The sequence below is a fragment of the Plectropomus leopardus genome, chromosome 11, assembly GCF_008729295.1.
Source record: "Plectropomus leopardus isolate mb chromosome 11, YSFRI_Pleo_2.0, whole genome shotgun sequence".
Classification (NCBI taxonomy): domain Eukaryota; kingdom Metazoa; phylum Chordata; class Actinopteri; order Perciformes; family Serranidae; genus Plectropomus; species Plectropomus leopardus.
This window is the reverse complement of record NC_056473.1, coordinates 25,608,829-25,630,360: the sequence shown is the minus strand read 5'-3', so window position 1 is coordinate 25,630,360 and position 21,532 is coordinate 25,608,829. Positions and strand designations below refer to the sequence as shown.

Here is a 21,532-nt window from a genome sequence, read left to right as displayed (position 1 = left end):
CAAACTCTCCCAAAATGAGCAGTATAATCCAAGTCTATGCAACTGTATGCTCAGTACTTAACAAACAAATGCATTTTCACTGAAGTATTGCAGTTTAAAACACGTCAATACAAACATGCACTCTGCTGAAGCAGAGCTCGTATGCATGCACCTGCTCAGGCACGCTCAGGGTGTGCTACTCATAGGAACAAGTGTTTTATATTGTAATGTTTTAGTCAAAATGAATGTTTGGGAAGCACTGAGCATACACCTGGATAAATGAGGTTTGGATTATACAGCACGAGTTGTGTGAGAGTTTTTAATATTGTTTCGCTATTAAACATGGTCTAGTTTTACTTTAATTTATAAAGAATGTTTTACAAGTTTTCTGCATGAACTAAAGGTAACACACAACAGTAATTGATACACAAGTTGTCATTTTGCAGGCAAGGTATTCTTAAGAAAAGAAGCAAAGTACAATGATTTGAGTCTCTGTATGCAAATGTGTGAGATCTGAGTTTGCATGCATCCATCAGAAGCCATGTATCAGTGTGGACACCAGGATCACCGTTTGTGCTTTGCTCTCATCATTTTGGGTCCAATATGTAGTGCATTCCTTATTTGTTTTTTTTGTAGGTGTGTTTGTTTCTTTTTAGCCACATCACTGTCACAGAAATCTGTGGGGCATGAGCAGGAATAGCTAGATGTTCCAAAGACCTAAAGGACAATGCTAAATGAATGTTGCTTCTGCTCGTGTAAATTTAGACTTATTTCAGAGACTGAGATCAGCTTGTTTCAGGCCCACTGTGACACAGGTTAGATAGAAAATAACTTAAAAAAACAACGTGAAGGGGAGCTACACCCATTTTCAAATTTCTGGTTATTCCAAGGGTCTAAGACAGTCCAGAAATATGAGTAAATATGAGCAACTTTCTCCCAAATCTAAAAACTAGAGAGCTGAAACTCAAATTTGTGATGTCCTAAAGTCTGGAGTTGCACCATTGATGATGAATTAGGAAAGATGTTCTAGATAACATTGTTCTGTTTCAGTACATTTTCTGTTTTAGAACTGAAAACACTACAATGGATAATTTGAAACCGAAAACAAACGATCTGTGGTTCCACAAATTCAGTCTCCCATTCGTCGTCTACAGAGCAGCTTCAGCCTTTATGACATCGCACGTTTGAGACTTATCTCTTAAAGAGTAGCTTGTGTTCACAAATATTGATTAAACTTTCCTAGACCATGGAAATAACGTACTGAAACTCTTAATTTGGGTGGTGTTCCCCTTTAAATTTACATTTAATTAGTTAGAGAACAGCCAGGTTCTGAAAAGAGGCCCACTGCTGATAAAGCATGGACACATTATAACTGTCAACCTCTCAAAAGTCTAATTAGGTCAGTTTTTTAAGGCATGTTTTAGCCTAAAGAGCTTTTCTGATTGCATGCTGATAGTGACTTATGATCATAACTATACAGTTAAAATCTAAAAATGTCACCCTCACTGGTCCAATTAAGCCTTGTGAGAAAAAAAAAAAAACAAAAGCTGCTTTAAAACCCCCGCGACATGATGGCATCACTGTGACTCTTCTAGTGCCTCTTTCATTATTCTTCCTTTTCCAGGAGAAATTAAGCTTAAACTAGAAATGAATTTATACACTTGTAGCTCCACAGTGATTCTCAAGCTTTTTTAATTTCTACATTTGGTGCCTTTTGAATTTCCAAAATGTCACACACATTATTTAGTCTTTTTTAAGATTTTGATTTGTTCATTACTCTCTGAACTGTGCACACGTCAAAGCCTTTCCCCCCTTTGGTGTTCTCCACATTAGCTTTTTCTTGCTGAACCTTTCTGGAGGTTTTTTATTAATTTAAACACAGAAACATTTTTTTATGTATTTATTTTACTCACTCTGCTACTGTTTTATTATATTGCAGAACTTTGAATTGTAGCAAAACGTGTAGCTACATTTCTTTTTCACCAGATTTTAATGTCATTTCACTCCCTTTTAACTTTTTATACTTTAACGTAGGCTGTACTGTCATTTTTTAAACTTTTGTTTTTTTTGTCTGGAGAACATTGTGCTGTAGTGTTGTGGTACTTTGAAAACAAGTGGCATCATGGGACTTTTTAAACTAGTATCAAGGGAGAGTATGTAAGATGTGAAGTACTGCGGTCAGACTCGATCTGTTGAGCCCCGTAAACATACTTCATCGCCAGGATGTCAACAGGCTCAGTTTTTCTTGTGAAAGCAGATTTACACCAAGATTAGTTTGATGATGACTTTTGGGGATTTCTGCCGACTGTTATCTTAATACTGTAGTAATACTCCCAGCTGCTTGTACTGAGTCGCACGTTTACCTCTTTTTTCACCTGTTTGTTCACCTCTACCTTGATTTTGAATATAAACATTTTGTCTTACACATAGCTATTGGTATAATACTATATAATATTAAGCAAACCTTTTTTTTATCATGATCCCATTTTCACATTTTTATGTTTAAAAACATGTTACGGCCTTATTTATATCTTATGAAGCTGCAGCTTCACCACGTGCTCGGCGTCGATAAATGTACTGCATTGCTTTGAATGAGATATTTGTATTTGCATCATTTTTGATGTTAACGAAAGTTAAATGATATCTTTTGCATGTCGGTACGGTGTGCATGCCACGTTACATAAACTCTCGGGAGGAAAGGTGAATGTCTCCTCAAAAGCAATTATGGCTGTAATGTACATTTGTTTTGTAATTTCTGTCTGTACAAACAATAAAAACAGGCAGCCAGTTTTTCAAAAGGTTGTATTGACATTTATTGTTCTTGCTAAGCACATCCAGTGTTTTATCTAAAATAAAGTCACTTATATTGTTATTGCAGACAGTTAACATTTTGGTGTTAAAAAGTATACAAAATATAGTACAACAGTACCTTAAACAAAATAGCAGTAGTGCAGATACTTTACATTATAATATTCATTTGTTTTGTAAAAATACTGTTTCTCTTTCCTTCATCATTTCCACAGTTTACAATCACAATAAGAAGTTACGAGTGTGAGAACACACAAGTCAGTATTTTTAGCAAACAAACTACAGTAGTAACATATTCGTGCAACAAGTACCCACCTGAGATTAAAATATTCAGTTTTGTTATAATTTATATGTATAATTTAAGAAACGGCAACAAAAACAAAATGCTTAAGAAAAGGCTCATGTCAGGATTCACACAATACTTTAGTCGTGACCCCATCAGGATGAAATCTCATCAACAGCGAGTGGTATTGAAATTGCAAATTGGAGTCCCACAGTCAGCAGCCTGCTGGAGAAGGGGCGAAGTAATACAGAGCCAGCAGAATAAGGTAGACGACCACCAGAGCTGTACCTGGAAAAAACAAGACAGGAAATAAAATGTCAGTGCATCAAACATTATGTAAAAAAAATATAGCTTTATCTATATATACCTCATCCCTGGAGTTGAAAATTCAGTTGTTGCAGCAGAAACAAATACCGCTATGTAAAGAAAGTAACAGAGATTCATAAAAGGTATGTAAACTAAAGTCAGAATAAAACAAGAACAACCTTTTTCATTTTCTAAACCAAAATTATTTCATAAAATAAACTTATATTTGTAATATTACTATTTATTCTTGTGATTTCTATGTTTCAAAGCAGTGCTTTTAATGCTAAGCAAAAAGAAATATATTGCACAGGCCCATATGTTGCATATTCTTTTTTTTTTTTTCTTTTTTTTTACTTCGTCTCTTCCTTTTTACGTAAATAATGCCGGAAACGCCTTTGGTTGTCCATGTTTTTTCACTACAATACATCCATCGCTTTTTCATTGTTTGTTTGTTTGTTTTTACGTAGAATCGAAGTGCGCAGGTGGATTTGAACGTCATTACGTCAAAGCTTAATGTAGCAAAAAACGTGCTAACGGTGCTAACCGTTGTCAACATCAATGTTATCATGGCGGCGGCCGCGGACGGCTCAGAAGTGAACAATTCTGCAATACTAGATTTTCAGAGCAAAAATATAGTAGAGGAAGGATGACCTCCGCCTTAATCTACCGGCGTCAACAACATCGAAAGAAAAGCGTTTCGATCGGACTGTTACGAACTAAAGATCGGCTGTAGTGTATGTGGCTATGCTAGCAGTTAGCTACATGACCGCCGTGGCTGATGTTTTCACCGGGAAATATCAACGGATGGACGTTATCTAAAAGGATCCAGGGTCTACAGATCGGTAAGTAAGTGTACATTCATGATTGGCTTCATATCAATTTAACGTGTGTTTTATTGTCGCTAACATAGTTGGCCGCTGTGCTTTAATTAAGGATATGGTTGAATTCTGATACTGAACAAAGGCCACAGGTGCTGAGTCATATTTCAGAACCATCTATTTTGTATGCCTCTCCTGTACAGTCGGGTATGTGAATCCTGTGTCATTGCTGAGGGTAATCTGCTTGATTTTGAACGGTGTGTGCGTGCACAAGCACGCGCGTGCGTACATAAAGTGAAACAAGAACTTTCTTAGCTTAAATTTGGCTTTCATAAAACAATGCCCTAACCTGTTACTGACCTGGCGAGTCACGACACATTACTGTTTAACAGTAGTCAGTTTCACTACTGCTGCACCCGTTTTTCGGTTGCACTTCTCCAATTTATTCACGGGGATCTTTGCACGCTGCGCCACACCTGCACTTATAGCTGCTGCGTTCAGGTGATGTCCGAAGGTCGTTTTTCCGGGATCCTTCATGAGCATTGAGGTCATACAGTGCAAACAACAGCTATAAAGAAAATTAGTTTCATTTTAATGCTGAAGGCCTTAAAACAAGAGATTAGTAGCTGTTTCCACAGCTCAAAAATAGATTTCCTTTTCTTTAGCAGGGGTTATGCTAAAAAAAAAAAAAGGTTTCTAACTAACTCATTAGAGTCTACATGCACAGCATGTTAACATTAATACTATATCACACTTTACATGGGATCAAAATTGATATTTAATTCGTGAATTAATAAAAATGTTTCTTATCATTGACCAAACATTGACTTTTGCCCACCATGTTCCTGCATTTATGATGTGAAGTCGGCAATTTGTGCCATAAAATTATGTTCTAGTTGCTGAGTTGTTTCTCCAACATGAGGGGCCGTTCACGTTCATCTTTCACGCAGGAAAGTCGTCCTTCTGGTTATTCCAACATCCCATGAACGCAGCAAGTGTTTCAGGTGTGTTACCTATGCTAATAGGTGACTTATGATCATGTGGAATTCAGCATTGAGCACACCTTGTAAGAGCAGGTTTGGATGGTTAATAAAGTGTGGTGCATCAGAAGTTTACTTTTTTCTTTTAATAGAAATTTAAAGAAAAAAGAAAAAAGAGAATGTTGCTGCGTCAGGACCCATGTGTAAATAGCATATGCCTTAATTTCACTGCAGGTTTCCCAATGAAGGATATTTCATCACTGAATTCACAGTGAAGAAACCTTAAAACACACTAAACTTACCTTGAAAATAATCAGACTTGCCATCCATGAAGATGTAGTTTACAAGAATCACGCTGAAGATGCTGGCCCACAAGTGCACGTCACTGAACAGTAGCACAAATCCAACATCCTGTCCAAAGCAAAGATGCTTTCAGAAACTATCAAACAGCAAACATTATGTATTTTTATGAATTAATCAATAATCAAACTTACATAGAAGGCATTAAATAAGACCAGAATTGGAATCTGCAGCATGCACACCTGAACTGCGATACAGCTTCCCACCTCCAAGCTGAAAAGGACAGATAATTAAGATACAGGTATCACTTTTTAAATTGTCAGAGGACCTATGTGAGACAGGATTTACCTCAGGCTAATGTTGTTTTGGAGAGCAAACTGGATCCCATTGACGATCTCTGGGATCTCAGGAACCATAGCGAGAATTGTTACACTGATGAAATACTAGACAAAGAGAGACAAACGTTAGTACAGCCACAAGAGACGACCAAGAAAAACGGACTTAGCGTGCTCTCAAACATATCCTGACCTGAGAGATGTCGGGCTGGTTTAGTATGGGCTGGATGTGCTCCGTGATGAGATCGGCACAAGCAGACGTGAGCACAGTGGCCATGATGAGGATGACCAGAGACCTCCACCGAGACCAGTGGACCACGGCTCCATGGTGGCCAGTCACTGCACAGACAAGCAGAGAGGTTCATCAGTGTTCACTGTCTCCTGGTGAAATTATTAGAAGTTATTCGTGAAAGGAGACTCATACCTTCTCCCTCTCCCACGTGGATGTCATAAATGTGGGAGTGCGTCTTCAGAGTGAACATCAGACCGATGATGTAAGCAACTGGCAGGAGGGCAGACACGGTGTAAACCAGTGGCCTGACAATAAATGAGAAGGTGGAGAAATAAAGCAGAAACCCAAAAGACCATATGGTGGCTCAGCAGGTTTTAACTTATCTGCCTCTGGTCTCTTTAACTGTGTCTCAACTAGGGATGACCAGTATTGGTTTTTCAGGGCAGATACCAATACCGATATAAATTGCTTCAGAACTCTATTATATCATATCGGTATATACATGATAAAAATATAATTACTTACTCCACATGGTTGTGGAACAATGTACCGTTGTTCTGTTGGGGAAAATAAAATCACGATTATTTATAATACAGTGAATGAAAGTCATATATTTCTTGTTATAAGTGCTTATTAGGATGAAACTAATGATGCTGACCAGATCGTAGTGGCAGTTGTGGCAGACAAACGGCCCGCTGCTGTTGCCTGTGCTGTTTCCTCCAGTGGAGTTGGTGCAGGCGTCACACACCAGGTTCCCATACGCCTTGGAGAACAGCGTGGGGGCGAACACACCTGCCAGTGAAAGTTAGAGTCAGTGTGTGACATTTTGATAATGCTTTTACATTGTGTTTGGTTTCAGTTTTGGCAAACAGAAATAGCATCAAAAAAACACATGCAGCTTTTATTGTTGCTGCCAGGATCACCTGAGTGTCAACAAGACTCAGAGACAGACTACTCATGCATACGGCCCAGATTTTGGTGCTACAACCCTAAACAAAAGGAAAACAGCAGCTGCAAAGAAAAAAGAAAATTACTGTAACATTTGTTGCCTGCAGGTGGTGCAAGTGTCAACATTTTAACAGCTGCTACTTCGTGTGCCGTTAGACAGAAAAACGTGTTTACATCTGGACGTCTTAAATGTTGCTGATTGTACCCCGCTGAAAATGTAAAACATGCTACTGGTGGAGAAACTGTAGCTATCTAAATGGGAACAAATGAGTCTGTCAGTATGTTAAGAGACAGTTTCATGAGGTGGTTCGTGTCTAAAATACAGCTAAAAAAGAGAAAATTGTTTCTTATTTCTACTCTATGAGAAGTCTTGTAACTCCTTTTGTTGTTCTCAGCGTTAGTGTCTGACACTTCCAAACCTGAACAGCTGGATGATGGCGTACATACAGTACACAGTTATCATATACTTACCTCCTACAGAGATGAAAAGCAATGCAGAGCTCACTCCTGTAGAGCGACTGTTGAATCTTTGCTCGCTGTGTCTCAGCCCTCCAATTATCATGCAGATGCCCTAAAAAACCACAAAGCAACACATGCTATATTAGGGCTGTGTAATATGATGAAATATATTGTCTGACGGGAAAAAAAACATCTATCATTTCATATTGTTCTATATCGTTTATTTAGTTTACGTCATCTGATAACACTTTGCATCCATCTGCGTGGCAAAGGGGGCATCTACACATGCATGGCACCAAAACAAATATGGAATAGCTGGAAAGCGATAATGAATGTGGTGATTCAGCATAAGATACTGTCACTTGCGTTTCTTTTTTCCCCTATCTCTCCTACAGCTCCCTGCCTCTCAGACACACACACAAAAACAGGGATTTTGCAGAGCTCCAGACTTTTAGTCATATTTTGCGACCATGGAGCACCAGTGCGACTTGGAAATCTTTGCAATATATGAACTGGAGAGCTGTTAGTTTGTTTCCAGCTCGCAGTGGATGAATCCTCATACCGCTGTTACAGTTTATTTTTCTGCAAATGCTAATATCCAACTGTTGACTGGAAGCTTCAAGTCCGCAGCAAAAACATCAACACTACCGGGCCGAGACGAGCCAAGTCCTTCTAAATATTAACACCATACCACTTTGATTTATTTAATTATAATGGCACTTTATTTAACTTTACTGTAACAGTACTTTATTTAACTTTACAATTCACTTTATTTACCATTGTAATAGTATTTTATTAAACATTATTATAACAGTAGTTTATGTAACTTTGTTTTAAGGCAGTAGCTACTTTATTTGTAACTGTGGTTCATTTAATAATTTTGTATTTTAGTGGTTAACAATAGTTTAGAGGAGATTTAATATCAAGATATGTATTGTGTGTTGTGATAAAGCCTAAAAATATCTTAATGTTATTTTAAAGTCATATCGCCCAGCCCTATGCTATGTTACTGTTGTGTATCTGAACGTGACTTTTGTCTCCATCATGAATTTATTTTGACTTAATAGAATTCCTCAGTGAGTTTACGTGTTCTTTCAAAAGTGAATGCAGATTGACTCACAGGGATAAAGAGGATGCATCCGAGCAGCGTGCCTGTCAGTGCTGCTTTAACAACCTCCTGCAGACACGGGTTGGCAGTACGGTGACCTCTGAGCAGGGCTGTGATGTAAAAGGTCAACTCTGTGATGGAGCCGAAGGTGGCGTTCACCACTGCACCCACTGCAAAGTTACTCTGCGCTGAGATACTGCAAGTGTCAGAAATAATCAACAATTAACTTCAGAAACCACTTTGACGGAAAATCTGTTACTCTTTTAAACATTTTTGGTAAACTAGATGTAAAGGTCAATGTTATGTTCAGTTATTTTTTTACAGGTGTGTTTTAAAGAGAGGAAAGCGGCTCACCTGGCAATGCCCATACCGATATAATGAGACAGAGGTATGATGGAGCAGATTGCTATGGCGAACTTGACATTAGAGCTGGCGAACTGGTTTTCTCTGTCAACATATCCAACCACCATGGCAATTATCACCAGAGGGAGAAGGTCTGAGATGGAGTCAAAGACGATAACAGGTCTTCATACAACACATTGACTATGTTCTGGACATCTGGGGCTGACCTGCTGACTGTCCACAGAGTTAGAACCAAACATGGTGAAGCAGAGTTTTGTTATCATGCAGCACAAACCTGGAACAACCTCCCAGATGATGTTAGACAAGCTCTGACTCGGACAACTTTTAAGTTAAAGCTAAAAATGTTCCTTTTTTACACTGCCTACTCCACCCAGAAATGCCTGCATATTGGTACTTAAACTTGATTTTAAATCATTTTAAGTAGTCTTGTAATCTTTGTACCTCTTGTCTGGTAAAGGATACTGACAGCAAACACATTGATCCCATCAACGGTGTATTTGTAGTAGTACCAGTTTGCAGCGTGGTAGCAGCACAGGATTGCACTGGTCTCGTAGACTTGATGCTGAAGTTGAAGTAAAAAAATAAAGAAGCCGATGCATTAAACCAACACTGAATTATCTCATCATGTTTGTGTGCTATGGATGATAAACATTAAATCTCTCTCTTGCCTTCCTTTGTGAGCAGGTGGAGACCGAGACGTCCTCCGGAGCCAAGAGAAGAATGACGCTCAGTGTCCGAGCATTCATCTTGCAAACAGGGATGGTGAAGACCAGGATCCAGGAGAGGAAGCAGGCCAGTGAGTGGATAATTATCAGAGGAGGATATCCCAGCAGCAGCCACACGTAAGTGGAGAAACGATGCTATACAACGAGGACAAAAAATATCCTTAGATTAAGAGTACACAACTGTCTTACTTGAGTCAAAGTATAGATACTCCTGGTCAATTATTACTCTAATACAAGTCAGAGTTGCTGTGTCAAATTATTACTTGAGTTTAAGTACTGAAGTACTTATTTTTAAGAATACTGAAGTATTCAAAGTACTTACCGCATTGTTGTATATTGTCACAGTACATTTACAGAACCTAATGACTCTAAACAACCCTCTGAAAAGCTTGTTGTATGTGCTGCAAAGCCTATCGAAATGTCTACAGAAACATTATGATTCAACTAACTGCTGCTCAAAACAAAAGTCTTCTTACCCTCTGTCAAACTGTTTAGTTTTCTGTAGATGCAGCTTCTTAAAAAATAATAAATAAGATAAAATAAATAAATAAACAGCCTACCTTAACATCTCAGTAACACACCTGTAGCTCTTTAACGGTTCAAAAGCAAGTCGGCCAAATAAAAAAATCGTAATAAAAATAGTATAAATTTACAACCAAAAGTAACTTTGTTTAGTTTAAGGGGAACATCCACCAGATTTGTAAGTCAAAAAGTTAACCTCTGTTGCCAGCACAAACAATTTGTTGTGGATTTATGGACTTTTTTATTTTATAAAAAGAAAAAAGTAGTCAAAATATCAAGTTTCCTAAAAATATAATACTCAAGCAACTCTACGTAAGTACAGTACTTAAGTAAATGTACTTTGTTACTGTGCACCATTGTCTATATGTTTATTATAAGTTACCCAGTATGGAGTGTGCAGAGGTCGTCCGGGCAGCTCTGGGATTGGCACCTCTGTAGGTGAAGGCAGCAGAACTGGTGAATTATCATCCGACCCGTCTATGTTACACTCACAGTCAGGAGCTTGCTCACAACATCTCCTCAATGTATTTCCAATCTGGTGAAACACAACCAGAGGAACATGTTATTTATGGCTCATTAAAGCAACAACTTTAAATTCCAGTCAGTGTAATCACATTCAGGGTTTCAAGTAAATTATTGATTAGCATATAAAATATCAGAAAATAGTTTTAAGGTACAGTATGCCAATTTTAAAAATACACATTGCAAATGTATGTTTCTGTGGGGACTCATCTGCATCCTGTGAAGTAACAGTGTAGTCAGTGATATTTGCAAAACTGTACATAAATCTCTAATCCCTATCTTACAATGAAAACGCTCCACTGAGCGGACAAATGCCGATTGACATTTCTTAAAGCGTTAAAACCGTCAACTCCATCCTTACAGAACTATATATTGCAATAACAAGTTGCATTGGTGTTACTCAGTTGAAGCAAGATTTCCGCTGTTGTGCCCACAAGTCTGCGAGAGACTGTGAGGAAACGCCAGGATTCACTTTGCATCTTCCTCATTTCAGTTAGTAGAGAAAGTGAAAGAGACAACGGGAGGAACATCCCAAACACCAACTGAACTCAAACTGTACCTCATGGATTATCTTGCCGAATGGCCAAAGGAAGTAGCTGGACAACTTCCAGCAAAGCTTGCCTGAGGAGTGAGAGAAAAAACAAATGAGGACAATAATCAGTGAAAAAAATTACCATTAATCTCTGTTGACTGGCTCACCTACCGTATGGTACACCAGTGATGGTGAGGAACATAAGTATACCGATCAGGAAATATGCCAGAGAGACCCACCAGCCGAAGAGAAGCACATACGCCACATTTCCACATGTAATTAGATGACCTATTACCAGAAAGATAGACATCATTAGCGAGAGGCGGACAAGTTTTGCAGCAGCCACAGTAACAATTTGTCTCCATATAATTGATATATATTAAGGATAATACAGGTTTTTACAACAGGTCTTTTTCTGTCTGTTCACACCTGCCATTGAAATGCGTCTCCATATGAGTCTCAAGTGTCCACTTTTTATCAGATCAACTCCTCACTCAATTTGCAGATAAACACATGCATAATATCTAATTGCAAGTACCAAATGTGTTGTTGTTGTTGTTTTAACTGGTGGGAGGTTTGTTTGCATACTTAGAGCCTTTACTACTTAAAATGGGTAAAATCTTATTGAACTGCAAAGCTGCGCACAATGCATTGATTCACAGTCCCTCCCTGCCCCACGCTCTTTCTTTGTTTATCATGAGAGAAGCGCCATTTTAAGACTACTGCTGTGTTACTTTGAGCTCCTTGCTGGGGAGAGATGGTACGAGTCCGCCCAGCTGCACACAGAGTGACAGGGCTAACTGTTAACATCACACGGCTAACATGATAAACAGGGCAGGCCCCACGCATAGGCGGTCGCCTAGAGCACTACATGCTGAGGGGGCGCAGCTTGTCCCCCTAAAAAAAAAAAATTAAAATAAAATAAATAAATAATCATTTGCACCCGTTAGCACCCTCTCCTTACCAATAATAATAAAATCAGCGCCCCTGTTTCTCATCGTTTGACCTGGCCCTGACCCAGCCTGCACTTGGGGTACTCGGTCACAGTGTTGAAAGTCGGGGATGAATTACTGATGCGCACCTCAGGTCAGAGAGAGAGAGAGATAAGCCTGACTGACGTATATGTCAACAGGCAGGTTATAGGCTTTATATATTTACATTTCTTTTTTTTCATTTGAAAAGGTCCAAACCTTCAGGTGCGTAATTTAGAAAACTGAGAAAAGGAGGACAACAAATCCAAATATAGAGGTATGTCATCTTTTATAACATAAAAAATCAGTTTTGTGTGAAGATGTTTCATGTGTACTAGCTAGCTAAGTTCAAATGAAGCAAAGCCAGTTAATGATGCTATGATTGCTGCTAATAATCGATGATGTTGATGAATCATCTGAATGTCAAGCCAGTTATTTATTTTATGAATTGCTGCTGGCTGTTTATTGCTGCTCTTTCTATCGAGTATGTTAGACATTGTACTGAAATTAGCTGACCAGTATAGACAAATAATTACCCAAATTTTTGGGCATGTGTAACTTGTTGGGCATGTGTAATTGTATAATTGTATTATAGTTATGCAAAATCACAACTAGGTAAAAACTGTTGCTCTGCAGCACTTGCTTGTCCTAATCTGTCTGCTGTAGGTACATGTTTTTGCTTGTGCAGTAATAGTTCAGCCAATTATTACTGTTCTCTGATAAACTGTTGTTATTAATATTATTGTTATTATTATTATTGTTTGTAATTACTCAATATTACAGTTAAACCTTGTTACTGATTAAATGCAGGTCTGAGTCAAATAAAATAAAGTTTATTTGTACAGTGCCAGCTTTATATGAAGTAGAATTACACATCAGACTTAATGCAGTGGTGTAACTGTATGTATGCAGGTCAGGCCGAAACCACCACCAGTATCCCCACATCCAACACACCACCTACCTGTGACACACAGCCTGAAGCAGGTGAGTTAATTTTATGTTAGTGTGGGAAATGTCTACAGTATATAAAATCATTAAAAGATTCAGACAATGTGAGGAAATCTCTGTACACCAGGAAAACCTGGAACAAGGCTGAAAACCAGTATTGGGTGGCTGTGATCTTCAGGCCTCCCACAGCACTGCATTAAAAACAGACATGATTCTGTGGTGGAAATTACTGTGTCAATACAGTGCAACGCTGTCATTATTATAATAAAACTGGCTACGCTGGCCCTGATGTTATAACTGTTATTATCAGGTTTAAAGACAGTGTTAGAGCCATTTCTAGCAAGCCTTTATAATTTCCCATTTTTGGAGGATCACTTGAATGCACCATCTGACCTGGCATCTCAGGAGCTTCTTATTAAAGGCAGGTGTGTGAAATTAGCCAATTAACCAGTCTCAGTTTTATTGTTTGGTAAAAACTTTTTTTTTTCTCTATCCTCATTAATTTGAATTTTGTTTTTTGAACAGGATTTTTTTTAGCATCACACAGCAACTCTCCCATAACATCCTGCAATCGATTAACACCTAAAGAACCCAACATCATCAAACAAAAATGGTGAGTAACCAAATACAGCAAGTTGGCCATATCCCACGGCGTCTGTGGGGGGCTATTTTAAGCGTTTCACTGTTGGTGTGAGTTTGTTGGGACAGTTTAACTGCTGCTGTGTTAGCCTGTGCTAACCAGACAGATGTTGAACTGGCTGCTCCAGCTTTGTGTCTGTGCAACTGCACCAACAAAAGTTTTCTTATCTGCTGGGGTGTCAGATAAGCAAGGACATCTGCTGAGTAGGTGGTCCTTAAATGTGACCCAAGACACATCAGCATTGCAGCTGTGTCAAGAATGTGGCCGCATGCACCAGACCACTTGTGATCACCCAGGAGGCATGATAATACCAGGTGTAAATAGGGCACATGGTGCAAGAAAACTGCGCTGTTAGATGATCATAACAGATTTTCAACAATTAACCAGGTTAGCCAAACTTATCTGGCAAAGAAAACAAAAGTCCACTATAAAATTATTACCCACACATGGTTTGCAAACATCATCAACTTTGACCTATGCTTGCCTTGGTTGTGTGCACTCAATTTTTCTCATCAATAAGAATTTTATGCAACATTTTAGGTTGTATAAAATGTTTTCAGTTTCACCTCCAGATAAAGTTGTCAGTCATGTAGCTGAACTGTGGCTTTTTTATAACCTGCATCATCATCTCATCAATCATTTCTTAAGTTGAGGTAAACCTGAATTATCCTGCCACATAAACCTTACACACTACTTAAGCCCTATAACCTGTACCTGAATGTGGTTTAATGATGTTCAGTTCAGAGTAGAGCTCTTTCACAACCTCTGACCTGACTTCAAACGGACGCTCCGTCACATGGCTCTTCCATTTTCTGAAACCAAACTGACACAAACAAACCAAATACTGAGTTTTCATCATCGTGCACTCAAACCAAATTTGATTTACAAAAGGAAACATTTGCCTTTAGACCTCTTACCCTGTAGTTGTTGACCAGTTTGTTGGCTTCCACTTCGTTCTCTGCTCTGATGGTTCTCTTGCTTTGGATCTCCTCCCAGTTATCTTCACAGACGTGATGGCTTGGACCTAAATGGACGAACATCAAAATGACAAGTTAATGCAACCCAGGTTTTTTTATATAGCAAATTTCAGACACAATTTAAAGTGCTTTAATAAGCAAGCATTTAAAACAAAACAGAAAATAAGACCATTTTTTAAAAAAAGTCAAACAAAAACAAGCATTAAGTGTAGATTTCAAAGATTTAAGAGGCACAGAAGTACAACAATAAAACATCTATAAGCGACATCGGGAAAAGCAGACATAACATACAAGTTTTGGGGCAGACTTTAAGTGTTTAAAGCAGAATTTAGGTGCATTATTACTGAAGGCAGCTTCCCCATGTTTGGTCTGACCCTGAGGACAGTGAGCAAACCTGAACCAGATAATCTAAGAACTTTGGATTGCTTGAAACAGAGCAGTTGATAAACAAGTCTAAATAAGTTGGTAACCAAACCAGCACTCACATGCATGTGCAGGCATGCATTTGGTTGTGCACAGTGCAGGATGTGTGGAGTGATGAGAAGATGGAGTGTCTGTTGAATTAGTTTGTGGACCTCCGCACAGTCGGTCATGGATCTCTTCATGATTGTGACCGGCTGCCTGTGGATCATGATCCCACAGAAGATCTGCAACACCAAGAAAGACAAAATTATTATGATACTTAAGTCACAATACAGTTTTAATGCGATCTTAAATGTTTTATGGTATACTGAGTATTGCAAAAATATATATTGCAATATATTGTGATTTATTTTTCATTTTATTTATCAACTTTTTCTATGGTTAATTTTGCCAGGCTCCGTTTTAGCAAATAAGTAAAAGCTGTTCATCTCACTTTTATCATTTTAACTGCAGCAAAAATTTTCTTTATAATTTTTTATTCTTCTAGTAATGAAATTACTATAATGTCTGTCATTATTCTAGTAGGCTACCACGCATTTAATTTGCATTTGTAGTATTAAGAATTCATTTAATTAAAAATAAAAATCAAGCAATCATCGATGCATGGGTGCATCGATGATTGCAACTTATTGTGATGTTAAATACTCCTGCTCATACATTCACATGTTAACCTCAGATCTAAGGAAAGCACATTTTGAGGGGAAGGGGACATAAGGTCAGATGCCAGAACCATATTTAACGCAGGGGTTGTAGCGACTGCAGGAAAAAAATAAAAGTAGCTGAGGCTGGGCCCGGTCTATTGTCTGATATGTCAACAAAAAAGATTTGCCGAGATCCCCCCCCCAAAAAAAATAATTTTATTCATGAAAAGGAATCAACTTATTGTAGTGTGCACAAACTTAGAATCAGCAATCAAAAGAAAGTTCAGTCAGCAAAAACAAACAAAAAAAAAAAATACAGCTACCCACTTCTCCCTCTCTCCTGTCAACCCGACACAGGTGAAAAGCAGATACTAATAGAGTATGAATGTCACCACCCATAATGATGTGACCCAACTCCCCCAATAACCATAATCATGAAACTAATTAATAATAATATCCCAAAAACATGGAACAATACCAAAATGTTAACAATCCCAAATAAATATTTATGTTACAAAATTCTCTCCTTTCTAAATTAATGTATTAATAGTTGAAAGTCACACCTCTCCCACCTTAAGCGACAGTCATACCCCTCCACCAGTAAGCCACATTTACAAGAAAGATAATAAGACCTCCCTGCCACACTGCAATAATGAATAAAACAAGCCTTTGTCTTGAGAACAACGTCCACGAGCGCTGACTTGCCCGTCTGTGTCAGTTACACACTGTATCTGCACTCCAGCTCTTTCCTTACAGTGCAGTCACAAAGGCTGAGTCACACTACCGCCCAGAACCACACCAATATTTTCTTTTTTCTAAATGATCAACTTTTGACCCCAATTTAGCTCCACACACACACACTGCTTTCAAAATCATCACCCCTCCAAACCCCCAACCACTACTTCAGCTACAGACACATCACATGCACAGCACTCACAACAGCACATGACATTGCCATCATTTGCATTGTCTCCTCCGCCATGGCAGCCATAAATGCATCCCCACACTGACTGTGTACAGTAGCTATACGTCCACACACACGTATGCAAACAATCAATGCGTTCGTGCTATGTGTGTATTTGTGTAGATGTTAAGAGCTTACGTGTAAATGTCTTGAGTTATATTTATAGCACACTGTAAAAACTATCTTCTAGTCAAGGGCAAAAAGCCTTTCTATCTGTCTTTGGACTGATTAGTGCTCCTACTACTCCGACAGCCTGACAAAAGCTGGATTTGTTCTGCAGGGAAACCAGAGGCATGACTGCAATTAAGTGAGGGGTAAAAAAAAAACAGCCTTCGTTCATTCATTTCCAGGGTTTTTCTCGTACAAGATACAGCCTTGATTTGATGAGTGAATAAATACCATCAAACATCATGAGACAAGCAAACAGAAGAATTGTGACTTCTCCTTTTAAGCTTCTCAAAATCTTCACACACTTTAGATAGTCTTGTTTTGCTTCCTCTTTCTGTTCGGTAAGCACAAATATTAAAAAAAAAAACACCAGTGTTAGTGATTGTGCACTGACAGCGGAGATCCTCTGTAGCCTCAGTTTAAATCTCTACTTTTGTCCGCAAGTTTAGAAGTGGAAGACCTTTTAAGGTTCACAATGAATTAACAGGGATTTAAAATAAAAAGTTAAGATTGACTTTTTTTCTAACAGTTAATCACTTTCTCATAAAGGAAGCTGTGTAGACATCAGCCATAGGCTTCATCAGTAGAATTGATCATTTAAGACTGTTTTTTGGTTATTACTGCTAAATAATGACAGGGAGGACATATTTCACAATCTTACACTTGGTAATTGACGTATATAGATCTAGATTCCTCCAGATTTGGCAGTTTTTGTGACCTTTATCTGACATGGTGTGACAGAAAAGTCTGAACTTTAGCTTTAACTATTCCATTAATCACTCAGTTCGAGTTTTTGGTAGATTACCAAGCAGAAATCCACCTTAAGGATACTACCTTGGGTGTTATTTCAGAACTTATTTGTCTCTGCTATATTTCTTTTTTTGCCAGTTAAAATATTTTTAGGAACTTTAAACACATCAAGAACCACTTTCTCACTCTATTGACATGTTCAGGTAAAACGGGACAGTCATGTCAAACAACAACAAACAATGATGTTTGTTTGTAAATTATTTTATTTTAGCTGCAGCACTCTTATTACCAAAAAAAAAGAGAACGTTATCAAGCCACATGGCTTCTCTTGCACGTTCTGGGACCAGTGATTTTTTTTATTTTTTTCATTACTCTTTGCTCCGCCCATCCTGAGACCTCAGACCAATCAAAATGATGGGTTTGTGATTTTTAGCAACAATACAATAACATGTTTAGAGATTAGCTGCTAATATTTAAATAGCTCAAAATGAAAAACGTCTAATGAGGTCCATGCTAAGCTCCAATGTCCTCAAATCCGAGTACCAGCCTACCTGATTCAACTCACTATTCTGATAATCAGTTAATTATTTTCACCATTCATCAAGAAAACATGTCAACCCCCAACCACAACCCTGGTTACAGCTTCTCCAGTGAGATGATTTGTAGCTTATCACTGTTTTATATTATTGTAAAAGTGATATATTTGGGATTTGGACTGTTAGTTGGGACAAAGAAGCAATCTGAAGAAGCCACCTTGGAATATGGGAAACTATGGTTGTCTATTTTACACTATTTTCTGACATTTTATAAATTCATTAAGAAAAAAATTCATCCCAATAAAAATAATCATCAGCTGCAGCCTCAGTTTGGACAGCTACAGTCTGTCTCATAGCAGCAAACAAAACCAGTTTGCCTGTGTCCCCTTAAACATTTCTGTGCACTTTTAACCATTTGAAACCTGTTGCCTTTGCCTTTAAAAAGTATTTAAATGATTAAAACCCGAGCAGACTGGTTTGCTTTATTTTGAAACAGGCAATGAGCAATTCAGCAACACATGTCCTGCAAATTGTACAAAATTAGTAAAGGGTGACAAAAAAAAAATGACCTGAAAAAGGAAAGGAAAAGACAATTATTAAAACAACCACAAAAAAACAACATATGAAACAGAAATCCAGAAAAACTAATTTGTAATTATTATAAATATCTATTTAAAACTATATTATAGAGAGAAAGAGAAAAAAAAACACATTGTTCTATTGCTTTTTTTCAGCCCATTCCCTTATTTGTTTTTGTCTTTTTTTGCAAATTTTCTGGTAATTTTCACTAGTTTCTTGACAATATTTCGATACATTTCTTGTGAAGTTACCTATTGTGTCCTTAAAAGGAATCGGACCAGGTTTCAAAGGGTTAACATAGACATTTTAGCACCGATGAGCGGTACTGGCGCGCGCACGCAGAGGGAACTACGTCGTAATCAATACAACGTGACTGTCCGATAAGCAACATCCCTCTCCTGAGCTGACCCTGTTTACTCTGTCACTCACATGATGATAGCCTGTGGAAATACCTGCATGGTGTGCTGACAGATTAAAAATGGAGAACACGAGCTGTAAAGGACACGGCGTGCTTGTTACATACAAATAAAGTTTTTTTTCATTACCACGAGCTAAATATGTGCTTCAACCGCTCACCTTGTGTGTGTTCAGCCGGCCTCCTCCTCCGGCTGCTCGTGTCCGAGCTGTGTATGGACGACAGAGACATGTCCGCCGGTAAAAACACCTCACCGTTGGGTTTTAACGCACTTCATCCCCGTGAAGCAGTGAATGGACGCAGCTGTCGCTCCGCTCCTGCGAGGAGGTCGCACTGATTCACGGAGGATTGGACGCTTGGAATTGTGGGAAATGTAGGCTAACGTGAGTGGGCTCGTTAAAGGGAAAATCCAACATAAAATGTAGTACACTGAGCGGTTAGAAACGACTGAAGTATAGCATTACAATGCTGCATTTGCTCAAGCAGGCATACTGCAGGCTATGTAAGTAAGGAAGTAAAGAAGTAGCCTAGGTAAAGTTAATTTATATAGGACCTTTAACAGAAAGAAATCACAAAGTTAAAGTGTTAAAGAAAAAAGTTAGATTTCAAGTATAAAGTCATAATATTATGAGAATAAAGTTGTAATTTTTTGAGAGAAAAAAGTCTGTTGACCTGTGCTTTTGCCTGTTTTATAGTTTGCTGGCAGTAGGTTTATTTCCGTAATATAATATCCCCTTTCTCGTAAAATTACTTTTTTCTCCTGTAAAATTACGACTTTGTTCTTGTAATATTATGACTTAATTCTCATCAAATACTGACTTTATCTTGTTAAATTACAACTTCATTATTTAGGACTTTAATTTTTGTAATGTTATGACTTTTTGTCATTGGTCTAATAATAGAACTTTATTTAAAAAAAACTCTTAATGTGGTCCTGACACTCTGTTATAGAAAACATACACAATAAAGCAAAATAAAAATACAAAATAAAAGAGCAGTGATAAACACCACAGAACTGACAAGTAAAAAAAAAAACACAGCAACAACAAGCCAGATGAGGGCAGAGACACAGATATAACAAGGAGTAAAACATGAAGTTAATAAATAAAGTGGATGGTGCATTCTAACAAAAAACTTGTCTAAATAAAAATGTTTTCAGCTGCCTCATAAAGTTATGACATTATTGGAGGGATCGCAGCTATATGGGGAGAGCATTCCATAATTTGGGTGCAACAGCTTAGGGGGTCTGAGGGACCGCCAGTGACTGTTGTTGTGATGACCTAAGTGGCTGATAAGGCGTATATGCGAGGAGGTCAATGATGTACTATGGTGTTTGACCGTGCAAGGCTCTAAAAGTCAGCACAAGTATTTTAAAATGTATGCGGACTCTAATGGGAAGCCAGTGAGGAGAGAACAAAATAGGTACACTGTGTTATCTCTTGATGTTTCTTGTTAAAAGCTGGGCAGCTGCATTTTGGATAGTTTGGAGACAGTTCAAAGAGGTTTGATTTTACTACTTATGTCAGCTTACAACTGAATTTCCATTTTATGTTGCTTTAAATCTACCTCACTACTAAGTTTCATAATTACAACACTGTCATATCTATTTTGATGTAGCACAGCAAAATGTACTATTTTACATGTCTATGTATTAAAGTACAGCACTTTTGGAAAGACCTAGGCTATGTGATAATATGTACTCAATTACAAGCATCTCCTCTCCATTAGAGCCGGAGTTATGACTTGGACAACTCACTGGTCTAAATTTTAGTAGAACTTCTGTTTTAAGATACATTAAGATTGCACTTGTTGCAAGAAAAATTTATAGTTCTAACATGGAAATCAGATTGCCCTCTAACTTTGTCAAAATGTGTTTGAGAAATTAATAAATGTATACCATTGGTGAAAATCATGCACATCATACTCTGAGAAGCAGATATGATCAGTTTATGAAGATATAGCAAACCAATATTGACTATATGGACTATACTAACTCTGCAATTTATTGACCCAGACTTAAAGTAGACTCAGTGAATAAATAAATACAGTAATTTTCACTTCAAGTTATCATGTGCCTGCTACTCAAATCTTGAATATGACAATTTTAGAGCAGTTTGAAACATCTTTTTTTTTTATTACAATCCACTAGAGCATAGTCATTCAGTTCATGTGTTGAGAGTAGATTTACCGCCATCTTCTGTTTAGGAGAGGTATGAAAGGGGGGTCTTTCCCTGTTGGGCTTCTTCCCACATCTTCCACTATATGTTACGAATATCCCATTTCTACATTAATACACAGAT

General features: G+C 37.9%; 1 protein-coding gene across 1 annotated transcript; it reads right to left on the bottom strand.

Annotated features, from left to right (window-relative positions):
• Positions 1 to 57: 57 nt before the first annotated feature.
• On the bottom strand, positions 58 to 19,546 carry LOC121949897 (low affinity vacuolar monovalent cation/H(+) antiporter-like). The gene is made up of 20 exons (XM_042495731.1): positions 19,394 to 19,546; positions 15,242 to 15,403; positions 14,697 to 14,803; positions 14,494 to 14,602; positions 11,392 to 11,508; positions 11,248 to 11,309; positions 10,549 to 10,701; positions 9,588 to 9,779; positions 9,382 to 9,481; positions 8,911 to 9,052; positions 8,569 to 8,752; positions 7,461 to 7,560; positions 6,700 to 6,833; positions 6,567 to 6,598; positions 6,234 to 6,346; positions 6,003 to 6,148; positions 5,823 to 5,917; positions 5,669 to 5,747; positions 5,477 to 5,585; positions 58 to 3,358 (listed from the first exon to the last, which is right to left on the bottom strand). The coding sequence occupies exons 1-20, from the start codon at positions 19,461 to 19,463 to the stop codon at positions 3,285 to 3,287; spliced, it is 2,280 nt and encodes a 759-aa protein (XP_042351665.1). The 5' UTR covers positions 19,464 to 19,546; the 3' UTR covers positions 58 to 3,284.
• Between the last annotated feature and the right edge of the window lie 1,986 nt (positions 19,547 to 21,532).